At 39.4% G+C, this 14,575-nt stretch overlaps 1 protein-coding gene across 5 annotated transcripts in view; it reads right to left on the reverse strand.

Moving 5' to 3' along the window:
- Positions 1–14,322, reverse strand: part of LOC130599179 (core histone macro-H2A.1) — a 35,136-nt gene extending 20,814 nt beyond the window's left edge. For all 5 annotated transcript variants that reach the window (XM_057409430.1, XM_057409428.1, XM_057409429.1 and 2 more), the window contains exons 1-3: positions 14,122–14,322; positions 2,854–2,960; positions 1,173–1,370 (exon numbers count right to left, since the gene is read on the reverse strand). In XM_057409430.1, coding sequence (XP_057265413.1) covers positions 1,173–1,370; positions 2,854–2,960; positions 14,122–14,293 — 477 coding nt within the window. In that variant the 5' untranslated portion in view covers positions 14,294–14,322. The remainder of the gene's footprint in view (positions 1–1,172; positions 1,371–2,853; positions 2,961–14,121) is intronic.
- Between the last annotated feature and the right edge of the window lie 253 nt (positions 14,323–14,575).

Here is a 14,575-nt window from a genome sequence, read left to right on the forward strand (position 1 = left end):
TGACCTGGAAGCAACTTTTCACATGCACTGTTCATTTCATATGAAAATCGTGTACTTTTCCTCCCATTTTCATAACCTATGCCTTGGCAGTAGTTGCTTTGCAAAACAAACTAAAGATCCTTTGTCACACACAGACATTAGAAAGATTCCCTATTCCTACAAACAAAGAAAAAGGAATGAAGGAATGTTCTCCTCAGCTTAAAAATAAGATGTTATTCTTAGGTGTCTTTTGTCATAAGAAAAATCGTATTTTGCTCCTCTTCTTCTTGCCCTCACCTCCATATTTCATTTTGAATGACTTACATTGTTTACTAGGAAATACCCCCCCCAAATAAACATGGATTAGTCTCAGCTCTAATACTAACAGCAGAGAAGGACATTTGTGGGACTTCAGCTCAGCCAAAGACATCCTGTATAGCCAACAATACAGTTTCTTTGATGCAGCTATCTGATGGTAGCAGTATTGCATCCTACTTCAGGGGTATTTCTCGCTCCTTGGATTTCATCAAATCAGCTATGAGGAACCTTACGCTAAACTAGACCAAACCAAAATGCATTAAAAAACCCAATAAGCAACAGAAAACCACAAAACTTGAAAACAGGACTCTGACATGCTAACGGCTGAGGGCATTGTTACAAGTGACTTAGGCTGTTGTTTTCATTCATCATTTAAAATTGCAAAACGCTGCTTTAGTTTGACTTTACCTGTTCAAAAACCACCCCAACCCCAGATTCTTTGTTTTTTTGCAGGCCCATAGCAATACCTGAACAAAGTCCAAGCCAGTGCACTCTGCCCAGCCCAATGCAGGCACTTGCACAGTCACAGCAGACCTGCCCCTGTAGTCACTTCATATGATCTTTTTGGTCATGAGTAAGGCATGACTTACCCTCCCCAAACCCTTCTTCTGTTTCCTGGTGGCTTCAGCCTGTGCCCACCTAAAGACTGTTTCATACAGTGTATTTACAGCTTGTCTGCACTCTGTCCTGCAGACCTATGCCACTTCTGATGGCTGTCAGGGTTCCAGCTCTGCTACGGAGAGGGCAGAACTCCCTTCAGGATTTGCTTACACTGTACTGTCATCACTACTATCAACACATGGAACAGACCATGCTACTCCCTGCAGCTACTACTAGTAAGCTTGTTTGGGTTTAAAATGAACAGATTACTCTACCTTGGATTTCCTTGCCCCTTTCTTGCCGCCCGTTTTCTTTGATACAGTTTTTTTCTGTGATGGAGACTTTGCCTTCTTTGCTGGAGGTGGTGTGATGATGGCTTCCAGTTTTCCTTTTGACCCCCGCTTCTTTGCCAGCAGCTCTGGGTGAATATTGGGTAACACTCCACCACTGGCTATGGTGACCCCTTTCAATAGCTAATGAGAAAATATAAGAGCAAGTTGTAGGGGACAAATTCCAGCATTTACTCACCAATAAATAGCAAATGGCATTTACTGCAAACACTGTATGTTCCCTTGAGATTTAACTGGTTCTTGCATGTTTCTCAACACATTGTCCTTAAAGAAGGAACATGAAATGTACAAAATGAACCTGATCCCATATCAGATTTTAACTACAAAAGGATTATGTATTCTTCTTGCACACATGCCTGTAACTATCAGTGCCTCTTGGGCTCACACAAGGTCTGTTTCTGTGAAGCCATGAAATGAAAACTGTTATCCAGCTATGAGAAAATAGGACAGCCCCAGGCACAGACGTGAGGGCAGCTTCTGAGAAAGAGATGGGATCCCAAAGTCCATCATACAGGACTTCAATGGGTACCACACTGTGGAGAACCCAATGTGTGTTCCAACTGATGAATTTTCTTAAAAGTGCATTTTGAAAACAGACTATTTTTATTTTTTTCCTTAGAAAAAGAAGCCTCAGCTATAGGGTCACATTTGTACAAATCTCTATACCTGGAAATCTTTCTTCAAAAAAATCTTTATGTAGTTGAAGAAAATAGTATCAAAAGTGTACAGCTCATTCAAGCCTTTGAAAGCAGAGGTGAAATAGATCATGTTCTGTATTTAAAAGCATTTTAACCTATTTCTTATACATCTAACGGGGACTAATTCACAATCCAGGAAAATACAAATAGTGACAGAGTCCCTCAGGTACTCCCACCTTCTGATTTGTGCTTACTGCTCTCCAACCACAACTCAGTGAGGCTCCAGGCTTACAAAGGGATGATGAGTGGAAAGTGTTATCAACAAAGCCAGAAGGAGGGTGGTTTGGGGATATTATTCTCCCCATCATGATATAAAGGTTTGGAAAAAGTACCTTTTTACAGCACCTCACACAAAGGTGCTTTAATCTTTGCCAGTGCCTCTGGCTGACACCATAGCACTGTAATAAAAACAAAGTCCAAGTTTTCTGTGTGGCCAAGTTAAAAGCATCTTGAAATCTACAAAGGTCACAGACTTGCAAGAGTTCCAGAGCTCTTAATTCTGTGGTCACAGTGAGGGACTTCAATGGGAACATGATAGGTCTTAACGAGCCCTAAGCTGCGTAATGGGGAAAACAAAAAAACCCAGGAAACCTCATCTACAAGATCTTCTCTGTGTCTTTGTAGAGTTTATGACAATGTCCAACTCTAACATAAGTGGTTGTAATAGTGCAAGCAAATGTCATATTACAACCCCATTGCATTCTGCACATTTTAAGAGTCCTGAAATGCGTAATTAAGCTGAGTGCTGCTGTTAGTTACACAGGCAGTGTGCTAGTGAGGGAAGGAGCTGATTCCTGGTGGGTGACTCAATAACCAGAGATCTTGAGTTACAAGTCAGCTATATGGAAAGACAATTTAAAAAGCCCTAAAGGAGATCCTGGCCCTCACACGGTGGAGTTCTTTCTCACCTGATTTAATTCTTCATCATTTGCTACAGCCAACAGGATGTGTCTAGGAGTGACTCGACCCTTCTTGTTGTCCCTTGCTGCATTTCCAGCCAATTCCAGAATTTCCGCTGGGAAAAAAAAACAAGCCCCTTTTTAATCACACTGTGATCATCAAGAGAAATCAATGTGTTATTTATTAGCAACCATGCAAATAGATATCTTATTTACATCATGTTATTCCTGCGTGCTGTAGAATACCATCAGTAGGTACCTACTTCTAAAAGTGTAGTTTTCTTTTTGTAGGTTTACTCCCTGAAGGGTGAATGCAATACACACTTCAGGTCCTGTGGTCTAAACTGTATTCACTTTTTTGTCCTTTTAAAGCAGCTCCCCTAAATTCTTGACTTTACAATGTTCTTCTCAAGGCTACTGTGTGCTCATCCCCAGGATCCCTCTCCTGCCAGGTGACAAAGTTTTAGATGGACAAATGCCATAGGTTTTTTCACCTCAAACCCGTCATAAACATGAGTTCTGGCTTGCACTGCTTCTACTTTTATCACTGGGAAAGATGCTATTCCGAGTTTCTCATTTAACACTATGGAAGTATACAAGCACACATCCAAGTTGGGACACTAAAAATATAAACTCTGCTGCTGCACTACAATGATTTTGTTTTTTCCTCTGAGAAGAACTTTCTGTCCAGAAGAAGTAATTGATGAATCATGTTTGTTTGCTGCTAGTAAATTATCCCTTAGAAGAAATCTCCAGTCCTGACAAAACACATTTAACAGCTGGGCAGATGACGGCTTTTATTAGAATTAGGAACGATTAACTTGTTCCCCTGCAAGGATCTATGAAGCAAAAGGCTGCAGCATTACCTCCTATCTGTCTTCTACTCAACAAGCCTTAGGCAAAGAATGCTATTTATTACAAGAAAGTCAGGGGAACAGTTCAAGAAGTGACATAACATGTTTATCTAACTGCAATTATGTGCCACTGCTGTCTCCATTATACCCAACCTTTCATCTCCTGTACAGACTGTGCTTCACTATTGCTTTTGGTGCATTTCCTCTTGCAAACCGGTGGCGTTTGAAGAAAAAGGAAGCAAAAAAAAACCCAAACCTTCTTTTTTACATCTATTACATGCTAATATAATAAAATTTCACATTAAAATAGGCTATGATATTGATTTTACATTTAACAACTGACTATACCATGAAAACTCTCCCATAAGCTTGCTGTAGAGGCAAATAGAACTGAATTAAGACATTAACTGGAAATGAAAAAGACTAAAATCAAAGCCCACATGACCACATACCTTTACCATAACACATAGTAAATCTTAAGTAATACTATATAGCACAGACGATGGCTTCTCATTAGCCCAAGTTTAACATAATTCTCCAATTACTTTTCATCCTAAGTCCCATAATAAGCTAGTTATGACAGCTGCTTCTGGAGGTTCTACACTTAAACTTGATCAAGGATTTTGGTAGGCTTTCACTAGTTTTATGTTCTTCAAAGAGCACAATTAACTTTATTACAGGATGAGACAGAATATTAAGTCCAAGCCCTCCCAAACTCAACATTTCATGCTGACTATTGCTCTAATTTCTTTTTAAAGCAGGATTAGCAGGGTAAGGTCAACCTGACCATGCTTTCCACACCTCCAAAGAACTGCATTAAGCTGGCATAATCCTTTTCACATACTCTCAGAAGCCACAGCTTGCATATGCGTGGTTTAGTTTGCATTCAGCACTGCGTACAGCCACTTGTGACACAAGACCTGATTCACCTTCCAATGGACAAGCTGAGTACATCCTGTGCATCCCTACTGACCTCAGAAGGATTCTGTATCTTCACCTCTCTACATCAGGAGTTGTTCTGTTTGTACCTCAGACATTATTAATGGCTAAAAAGCATGGGATGGATTTGTTGCAAGCAGCAGACTACTTTTTGGTTTGGGTTTGCCTCTGCTTCCCCCACCTCCACTCCTTCTCTTCATCAGGCATTGCTAAAACAGTTGGGCCGTGTTATTCCCTGCGAGTGATCAGCATAACTATGCAGACAGGTCATTTTGTAACTAAAGAGCCTAAGAAAGTGTTATGCCTGTAAAGCACAGAGGAATGTTTTATTTGTTCCTCATAAAACTGAAATGTCTGCCTTGTACAGTGGAGAACTGTTCTTGTAAGTGCTAAGCCCTCTTCCTTGGACAGGAAACTCATTTTGAAATTACAGTTTTCTAATGGTCCTTTAGGGAAGTTGAGGTACCCCACTTCCCTTTCAGGAACAGAACCCTTTGCACTGGTGTTGAGGACTGCAAAAGTGGAGCTTGGGGAGAGGGAGACAGGAGGAGGGCATGGAGGGTGGAATTTTTCTGCTGGCCTTCTCCTCGGCTCTCCAATAATAAAGTACTGCTTGTGTACACAGAGGGATCCAGCAGAACTCAGCTGTGCACACAAGGCTGGTCCAAGGGGGGCTCTCCCCTCTTTAAAAGCAAAGGATGGGGAAGTGTTTGAGCTGAAGCCAACATAGGTAACAATTTTTGATTTGGCATTGACAGAGACAAGCCTCATCCAAACCCAACAGATCCGAGCACTTACAGATGCTAGAAATGGACACTTTCTGGGTCTGGATGGGGGCTGGACTACTTGCCTGTATTTTGCTTGCAGCCAGCTTTATTCTTACGCTCCTTGAATTCTGAAGATTTAAATGGTTTCTCATCCATGTTTTGAACCACTTTTAAATTAGAGTCAAATCTCTCTCTGCAAGGGAGCCGATTCAAATTGCCAGAATAATCATTCTCGATTTAGGTGTGGAGCTGGAAAGAGTAGTAGGTGGGAAAAGGTATTTAAAAATTGAGATTGGATCTCGATTCTTAGGTCAGACCTATCTTTGGAAGTGCCATTCTACCAGGTGCAAAGGTTGAGTCATTGAGGAGTTCTATTTCCTTAAGGGTAATCTTTCCAACAGTGGCAAAATAACAAACACGAAAGTATCAACTCCTGCAACTGAACAGGATCAAGAGAAAAAGCTTTGCTTGTGAGAGCTGAGGCAAAAGCAAGTTTTAAGAGCTTCCATGACATCAGGATTCACTCAGCTTGTATCTACCCGGCCAGACTCAGCCTGTATTTATTCAGCCAGAAGACCAAAACAAGAACAGTTTACAAAAATGAGGCCTCACAAAAAGGATGGAAGTTGCATAATGTCTATTCCATTCCTTTCATATATTGACTCAAGGCATTTCCCCCCTAGAGAATAATTACAGCACCACCACTCAGGCGAAAGGCAACTCTGAGACACGCTTTACAGAAGGATTGAACATCAAAATCCCTATTTTTGTTTTAAATGAGGAAAATATAAAAGTTACTCAATATTTTAAGTTTAATACATACCAAAATCTTAGGTCAATATGAAGAGATACTCTTTATATTTCCACAAGTGACTTTTCCCGTGCTTTTCAATGATTTGAACAAAAAAAAAGCAGAACATGTATAGCTTTAACTGCAGGTATGAAACCATCCAGTGAAAAAGCTGGGAGAAGTACATGATTAGGAAAGGAAAAAATTGATTAGGAATGCCATGCCAGCATGGGATATATTCATGTATAGACAGCTCTTGCGTAGCTTTCGAAATCTGACTCTAAGATGAACACATCAACGTGATTTAAAAGACATAGCTATGATTAATCTTTTCCTTTTCAGTCATCATTAAGTGGAAGACTAAAGTGGGAAGAGAAAGGCTTAAAAGTTACGAAATTTTCTCTTAAAATTTAACTTAAAGGCACTTCTTGTATCACTTGAAAAAACCCTCTGTAACATACAGAACTAGGCAGATGGCTATGGGTAGTGAAAGCTGTTCTAAGCCTGGTCTCTGCACTTGAATTAGAACTGCTTTTCTTGTGCTGAGTTTCTTAAAGTTCAGTTAAAGTTTTTAAACCAGGTTGTGAATCTTTGTACTTCAGCCTGAGATAAGACCACAGGAAAAGCTATTCAAGGCATTTCCTACTCAAACACAACCAAAAGCCTCCACAGAAACCTCATCCTGAAGCAAGTTTTGAGGGCAAGTTCCTCATTCTTTACTTGCAGAGACCCTGGTCATGTCTTGGACATCCTCCCAAGCTCCCAACCTCACTATTTGCACTTCCCTGTTTTGCAGTGGTATGACTCTGCCTTGAATACCATTGCTTTGGTATTTCATAACACTTGGTGCAGTTTGGAACAAGAACTCCATACAAGGTTAAAATGAAACAGATTACTATTAGACCAAAACAAAGCAGGCACAGTAGCAACCACAGACCTGGATGGAAACAAAGGCAAATGCATTCTTCTCCCACTCTAGTTCATTTATCCTCATTTTCAAACAATATATTACTGGTCATTACTGAAGATAACTCCCTTAAAGCCTCAATGACAAGGCCTTTAGCTTATCATGCATTCCAGGCTGTAACACTTTATAAATGTAAATACTCAACTGAACCTGGTCTGAGTTCATCCCCAAAATGCTTTTGTTCTGTTTTTGGTTTACATCTCCGGCTAAAACCCTGCTGTTGCATTGAATCCTTCTGTCCATCTTCTCTTCAGGGAGATGAAATCATAGCTTTGAAAGTAAACTCTTAACAACTAACAGGTGATGTGCTGACACCAAGCCAATTCCTGAACACACAAGTTCCAACAGGAACAAGTCAGGGGTTTCTAAAAAGCATGTGAAGCCTCCCTCTCCTCAGGACCAAATTGAAAACAATGTCCAGAAATGAAAAAAAAATGGATGTTGATACAATTCCACTGAGAAAATACATATTCGCTACAAAGCCAACTACATGACAAGGAGTCTGGTTATTGTACTTTAAATTAATCATCCTTCCATCAGGATTTTATTGACTTCAGAATTATTTTCCATGATTCCGGAAGGTTTTAACCCAATCAACCCCAATCAACCACAACTGTTCAGAGTTTCCTGCATTCTTCTCTCTGTGTATTCCACCCACTCCCCCTGGAATCTGCAGTTGCAAGAGTGAAAGTAGAATCATTTAACAACACTTTCCCTCTTACACATTCCAATAAAACAGTTCTCAGCCTTGGTTCAAAGTCATGGAAATCTGATGCAGTGAAAAATCAATTCTTTTACTGCTTTGAACAAGCCTCGATGAAACCTTAACTCTCAACAGGACAATCATTCTCATTGGATACAGTAAAAACCCCAAACCAAGTCTTTAGTGTCTGAGCTCTATCAAAACTAGGCCCTGTAGAGGAGAACCTGTAACTGTGCCAAGTTATTGTAAGCTTTGCATTTCTGTGAGGCAGATGACAGACTGCTGTTTACATAAAACTCAAGTTCAGGCCACAAAAGCCACTTCCACTTAGAGCCTTCTGATGCGCCTCACACTTCAGCTCTTTTCTACACTTTAATACCATCCATGTTTTATTTTTTTTGGTAAGAGATCCAATATTATTTAACTTCCTAAGTCTTTTAATTTCCTGGTTTACTATTAATGCAAATTCTGATACATATTTATCCCTCTGAACTAAGTATCTATACTGACATATCAGTATACAATGATGGGGCTTTTATTATGAGAAAATGCTTTGTCTTTTATTGGTTTTCATCTATCCTGATCTGTGTAGCTTGGTGAATACACTAGGACAACTAATCAAGTAAGCAATTCTCTATTGGCTTAGCTTTTTTAAGTCGGATATTAGCTGAAGTTTATGGAACTGCAAGATAAAACAGGCGCATACGTGTTTACAGGGCTGGAGCCAAGGCAGGGCATATTAGCGAGAGAAAACTTCATTTATATTCATTTGAAGCTGATCAATTCATGCATTTGTAAGTTCAGAATGTTGGTCATTCAACTGCTAACAGTGCAAAGCTTTGTATCTAAAGAGGCACTTTTTACAAGCACAGCAATCATGACAATCTCACTTCTCATGACACAAGTCTTATCTAGAAGAGGAATGTTACAAAGGAGCTTTGCTATGCTGACATTCTCAAAAGGTCTCTGCTTGTGAGGTTATTGCCATCAACAGCCCTGCTGTATTTTAGGTGCAGTAGTGATCCATATTAAAGCCACACAGGATCTGAGGAGGTAGTTTCATGCTTGCTCAAGTAAGGCACAAGTCCTACAAGTCCCCAATTTATTTTAAACCTCTTTTGGGACACAGTTTGTAGCACAACACCATAACAGGGACTAGTGCTTCCATTTAAACAGAAGAAATGTATCTTGGTGGTGAATGCATGTTTCAACAGTATCACCAAGATACTGTCAATTAATTATCTCCTTAAATTTCATTACTCCCTAAGGACCATTATTTATGTCAGTCTCAGAGTGCCTGGAACTTGAACCTGCTTTTAACCTAATGCTTTTTTGCTGTGGACCTCTAAGCTCCCTTCTGCTTCCAAGCAGAAGTTCAGCAGTAGATTTGCTTTGACAAACAGGGCAAAGCATTGTTTTCCTCTGTGACCCTGGAAAAGTTTTCAGCAGCAAGCAGAACACGAAAGGTGAAAAGCAGTTCAAGTTGATCAGTTTGCACATCGGAAAGTGAGTATCCTGCATTGAGGAAGGACTTTCATTTTGCAGACTATCAGCAGCTGGCTTAAAGTTTTCCACATCGAAAATTAATCAAGATGAAAACGCAACGAACTGAACTTCAGCACATGAACCTCCATTAAGGGTTTCTGGTGTCATCACAAAGCCTGGAAACAAACACTCAGGAAAGTACCAGAATGCCTCAGATGCAATTCTACCTGTGGCATTCAAAAGGTGCTTGTTTTACACTTGAACAAAACACAGGATCAATAGTACACAACGGGCAATAAAAATTCAGTTGAGAAAGAAAAATCTAATGGAGAAAACAGACATTTAACATTTTCTCCTACCTTCCTTCACTGTGTACAGGACAAATATAAATCAAAGTCTCATTTCTTCTGTATTCCTGTTCTCCTGCTGTTTTATAAACTTCTCCCTCTCCTCATCTGCTATGACACTTTGGCAATTGAAGATTATTTACAGTGGAGAGAAGACGATGGGGGCCAGGGAGAGCAGAAATCACTTGCAGGCCTGGTTCTTGCTGCCTTTAAATATGCTCTAGAGATTTCTCTTTTTTAAGGGCAAAGGACTATCTTTTTCAGTTAGTAAGAAAGTTTGGACTAGGTTGTAACTTGTGCAAACTATACATCTGAAAGAAACATACCTGATTACACATATGGCTCACCAGTTCTGACAAATACAAGCCACACAACTCCATCTGTGTGAAGTCTGTGGCCATCCTCTGGACTGACCTAGTATTTTTCTCTTCCCATAAACTGGTACTGATGCACTACTTTGCAGAGCAAATAAGGAGTGGATTGCAGTTTTCTGCGGTACACATTATGGAAGATAAATAAGAGATGAACCATTGTAAACAAGTGCCACAATAACAGAAGAAGACAAAAGCAATTACTAACACCAAACAATCTTAAAGCAGGTGATAATGCTTAAGATTAGTTCTGCAGTAGAAGCAGAAAGTAATCAAATATGCTGATTAATCCCTGCAAGACAGGCAGCACTGCATGAAGTGCTACTGCAAAGAAATAAGAACTTTGCATTCTAGCTCATCAGCATCCACACTGTTCCTCCAGACTAAAGAAAGGAAGTACATACACTTGCTTCAATACTGGTAAAATTCAAAGGTACCTTCTGCACATTCACCCATGAATAGACATTTGCATCCTGTTTACAGTGGACATTACACTTTATTTCCTTAGATGAAAAGCAGGAAAGAATAAGCAGGTGGTATGCTTAAGAAACCAAACTGCATACACTGAGTATGTTGATGAGAAAATTACACCGTAATATTACTTGTAAGGAAGAAGAACCTTTAGTGAATAAGTAATAGGAGGAGAATACTTGCTGTGCAGCCTCTTTATGTCAAGTATACTTAAATGGAAGATAAAGAAAACGACTTTATTAGCTGAAGGCCAGAAGACAAATTGTACATCTAATAACACAGTAGTTTTATTATGATTACTTTTGAAGTTACTATAACAGACAACACAGGGAAGATGCACTGCAGCCAGCCCCTGTAGATGAAGCTGTCAGAAGCTAAGCAACTGAAATTCAGCACAGCAAAGACACATATTTTTTAGTTCACAGCAACTAAAGCAACCAGACTAATTCCTACGTGCTAAAACAGTGTGTGCTCCTGCTAGTGGAGCTGTACTGTGTACGAACAGGCAAACACAAAAGTAAGAACAGCATAAATGTAGTTTGAAAAAGCATTTCATTGCCATAGACTGAAGAAGAGCTTACATTACAAATGGGCCCATGCACTACAGGGAATTAGAGACCATATATTTTCACTTCTAATGAGTGGCTGTATACACATGGTAACAGTGTACCATGTCGAAGTACCAAGTGGATAAAGTCACAACTACAGATGGATCCCAAACAGAACTCCAAGTCTGAGGAGCTGGAAGCATTATAGAAGTTCAAATCCCAAACTGAACCAAACCAAAACTTCAGATCTGAGCACATTATGGGCTAATTTCAGATTTACAGAGTTAAATTTGCTTTAGCAAAGGCAGCAAAATTTAGCACTTCATCTTCTAAAGGATTAAAATCAGTACTGTATTCTGCACACACACAAGACTGTTTTCAAACCTTGGTAGGTTCCTTTCTATTAGGTCACATCCCTGCCATTTCCCCTCATGGTCTTTTCTGAAGTTCTTCTTTCCTACAACTGTTTTTGATATTTTATGTTTCTTCTCTCCTTCCTGAATGCACAGGATCAGGTTTTTGATGTAGCCAATTTATTAGCATGCCACTTCACATGGTCTCCTTCCTATTATGTCACGTTCCTGCTTTTACTTTGAAATGGTTGAAATGCTTTGATTTAGTCTCAGATCATGTGCTGGCATGATCACCTTTAAAAGCTCTCCTGGAGAGAAGTCAGGATTTCTCTGAGTTTGTGAAGTAATAACTAACAAGAGGTAAGAAAGAACACAAACAAAAAAGCTCCAAGCATCCCATTTCAAGGGAGTGTTTCTGAATTATACTGGAAAAAATAAATGACCCGAAGTTCAGAAAACATACTGAGCATTAAAGGCAAAAACAATTACACTACATAGTGTGTGAAAAACTTACAGAAAGAGAAAGGGGAAAAAAAAAAACTAAAACCACCAGACTGAAACAGTCATAAACCATAGAGCTATTGCTAACTCAGGAAAGAAAAGAGCATCTGTGCTTTTGAGATGCATTTATGTACAAGAATGAAAGAAAACCCTGAGACACAAAATACTAAGCCTACCTACCTTGCCTTCAGAGGAGGCAAAAAACCCAACCAACAAAACCAGCTTAAACATATTTAAAGGAAGAAAACAAAAACAGACAAACAAAAGCTACCTTTCCCCTTAGCTTTCCTTCCCCCTTTATCTTAAGGAAGCAAGTGGTTTCAGCTTCTTGTTAACCTCCTCAGACAGTTTCCCAAGATGCCCAGCAGTTACAGAAACACCTTCATTTCCCAGCCTATTCTCAGCTGGCCAAGCCACCAGTAACTTAGTAAACGCTTTAAATCAAAGAGTTAAGCAATACCATGTGCTGCTCATTAGCAGTGGCTGAAGCTCACCTGTATTGTTCTACTTCTTTAAAAGGGCAGCATTCAAAGCACCCTTCACCCTAAGAAGCGTTTTATTTGAGTTGTTATTGCTGTAAGCAGGAACCAAGCTGAAGGAAATGTTAATTTTTTTAAGGCCATCTAGGAAGTTTAAAAGAATTCTTTGAAATAAAAGGCCCAAATAAAGAAAACTGTGAGCATGGACAAGTGAAGGAAATAAGAAAGGTATCTGATGGCTAAGAAAATTCAATAATGTGATATGAACACCTTACAGAAAACAGCTTCTCTATTATTCTCTAATATTACCAATCTTCATCTTTAAGGGAAGAAGAAACTTCACAGCAAAAAAAAAGAAATAATAAAATAGACTACTTTGTTCTTCAATGTCAATATCCATAAGATGTAACTAAAATTGTCTTAAGAGTAGGGTCACGTCAGTTTAAAATGCTCCTTCCAGCAAAGTTAAACCACATCTTGCTACAATGTGCTTAAGTCAAAGAAAGAATAAACTGCATTGCTTTCTCAGAGACTCTGTAACAGCTCATAGACTACTCTCCCTTGAAACACTTGAACCTGCTACAATCAAAACACTGATGTAAGCAGATGCACTGGAAAAAGAAACACTGCTATGAGAAATTAGATCCAATTCAAGCTTTTCCTTCATCATGCTAACAGCATCTCTATCCAAACAATAATCCACCTACCACTTGTGCTTTTTGCTAGATCTCTAGCCTACAGGTATACACTTAGAAGTCAATCTGGCCATGTGAATGTGACTGAACTGGTGATTTATTCTTATCCATTTTTTGGAATTTATTTTTTTTTAAACAAGCCAATATTGCAAAAAGCCCATATGTTGCTGCTATTGCAGTTGGGGTTAGTTTTCCATTAAAAGAATACTTTTGTATTGTTGTTTGTGGGGTAAATCCAATATTTTAAGTTTTGTTTTTAGAGAACTGTTATGTAAAGATCTTTACTTTCATGTCTAGTTGTGTACGCCTTTGGCAAAGCATTTTCTTCCTCTGAAACTCCTTTCTAAACGGAGGAAAAATAGCAGTTCTATTCTCCTCCAAGAAGGTACTGTGAGGAGAAGATAATGACTTAAGGTGTTCTCATTCTCATGTGATGAGAGGAACATAAAAGGACTACACATGCAAGCAAATAAGCTGTGTTGATGCAGGACAGAACAACAGTGCGCATTTATACACGGACTCAAGCAAACAAACTGGAAGCAGCATATGCAGTCTCAAAAATAATCTGTAAATTCAACATTAAACAACACTGTAAGCAACCTCAGCCCTGGGTAAATAAACACTGAGAAACTCTCTATGTAAAAGGAATGTATATGCTTAACAGACAATTGTAACCCAAGCAAAGCCACCAGGCACAAAGTTGAAGCAGGAAGCACTGCAATGCTGTAAGCCCAGCCCTTATTCACTGATATTAACAAATCCCTCTGCCTGCCTATGTGGAAGAAGAGTGTTTACATGTCAAAGCAGATGCAGTGCTGGAATGCACAAAAGCCCTCCAAGCTGAGGCAAGGGTAGGGGATACCCTGATTTTGGCTTAGATGTGTGATCACCAAGCATGCACTTCAGCTACAACTTCTTAGTCACCGATAAATCAGAGGCTCTTTCTCATTTTCCTTGTGCAGAATTAAGTTTGTATTATTACTTTCACATTGTTCAGCAAAACCTACCAGTCAGATATTCCAGTACAGCAGCCATATACACTGGAGCACCAACACCAATTCTGTACTTGGGATGGCCTTTCTTAATGTAACGTAGCATTCTTCCAACAGGGAATATGACCCCAGCCTTTGCGGAACGGGAAGTCTTGGTTGACTTCTTCTTTCCACCCCTGCTGGACATTTTGTCTGTGTTGGCTCTGGAACAGCACTCTACATATTAGGAAGGAAACAAAATAGAAATAAAAGGTTATCAATAAGGACTGATGCTATAATATCACATATTGAATTTCTAGATAGAGCAGTATTTTGGGGTAGGCAATGCATTGGGGTGCTTAAAACATACAGACAAGTTGCCTTTTTAGAGTATATGTAAGAACCTAAAATAAACATCCTGTGGAAAGTTATTTGCCATTGCAATCCCAGCATAAATTTATACAGTAAATATATAGGCCAGAGAAATTAT

This window comes from Pezoporus wallicus, unplaced genomic scaffold, assembly GCF_028554395.1.
Source record: "Pezoporus wallicus isolate ANWC-B61680 ecotype Strahan unplaced genomic scaffold, APGP_CSIRO_Pwel_v1 contig_8166, whole genome shotgun sequence".
NCBI lineage: Eukaryota > Metazoa > Chordata > Aves > Psittaciformes > Psittacidae > Pezoporus > Pezoporus wallicus.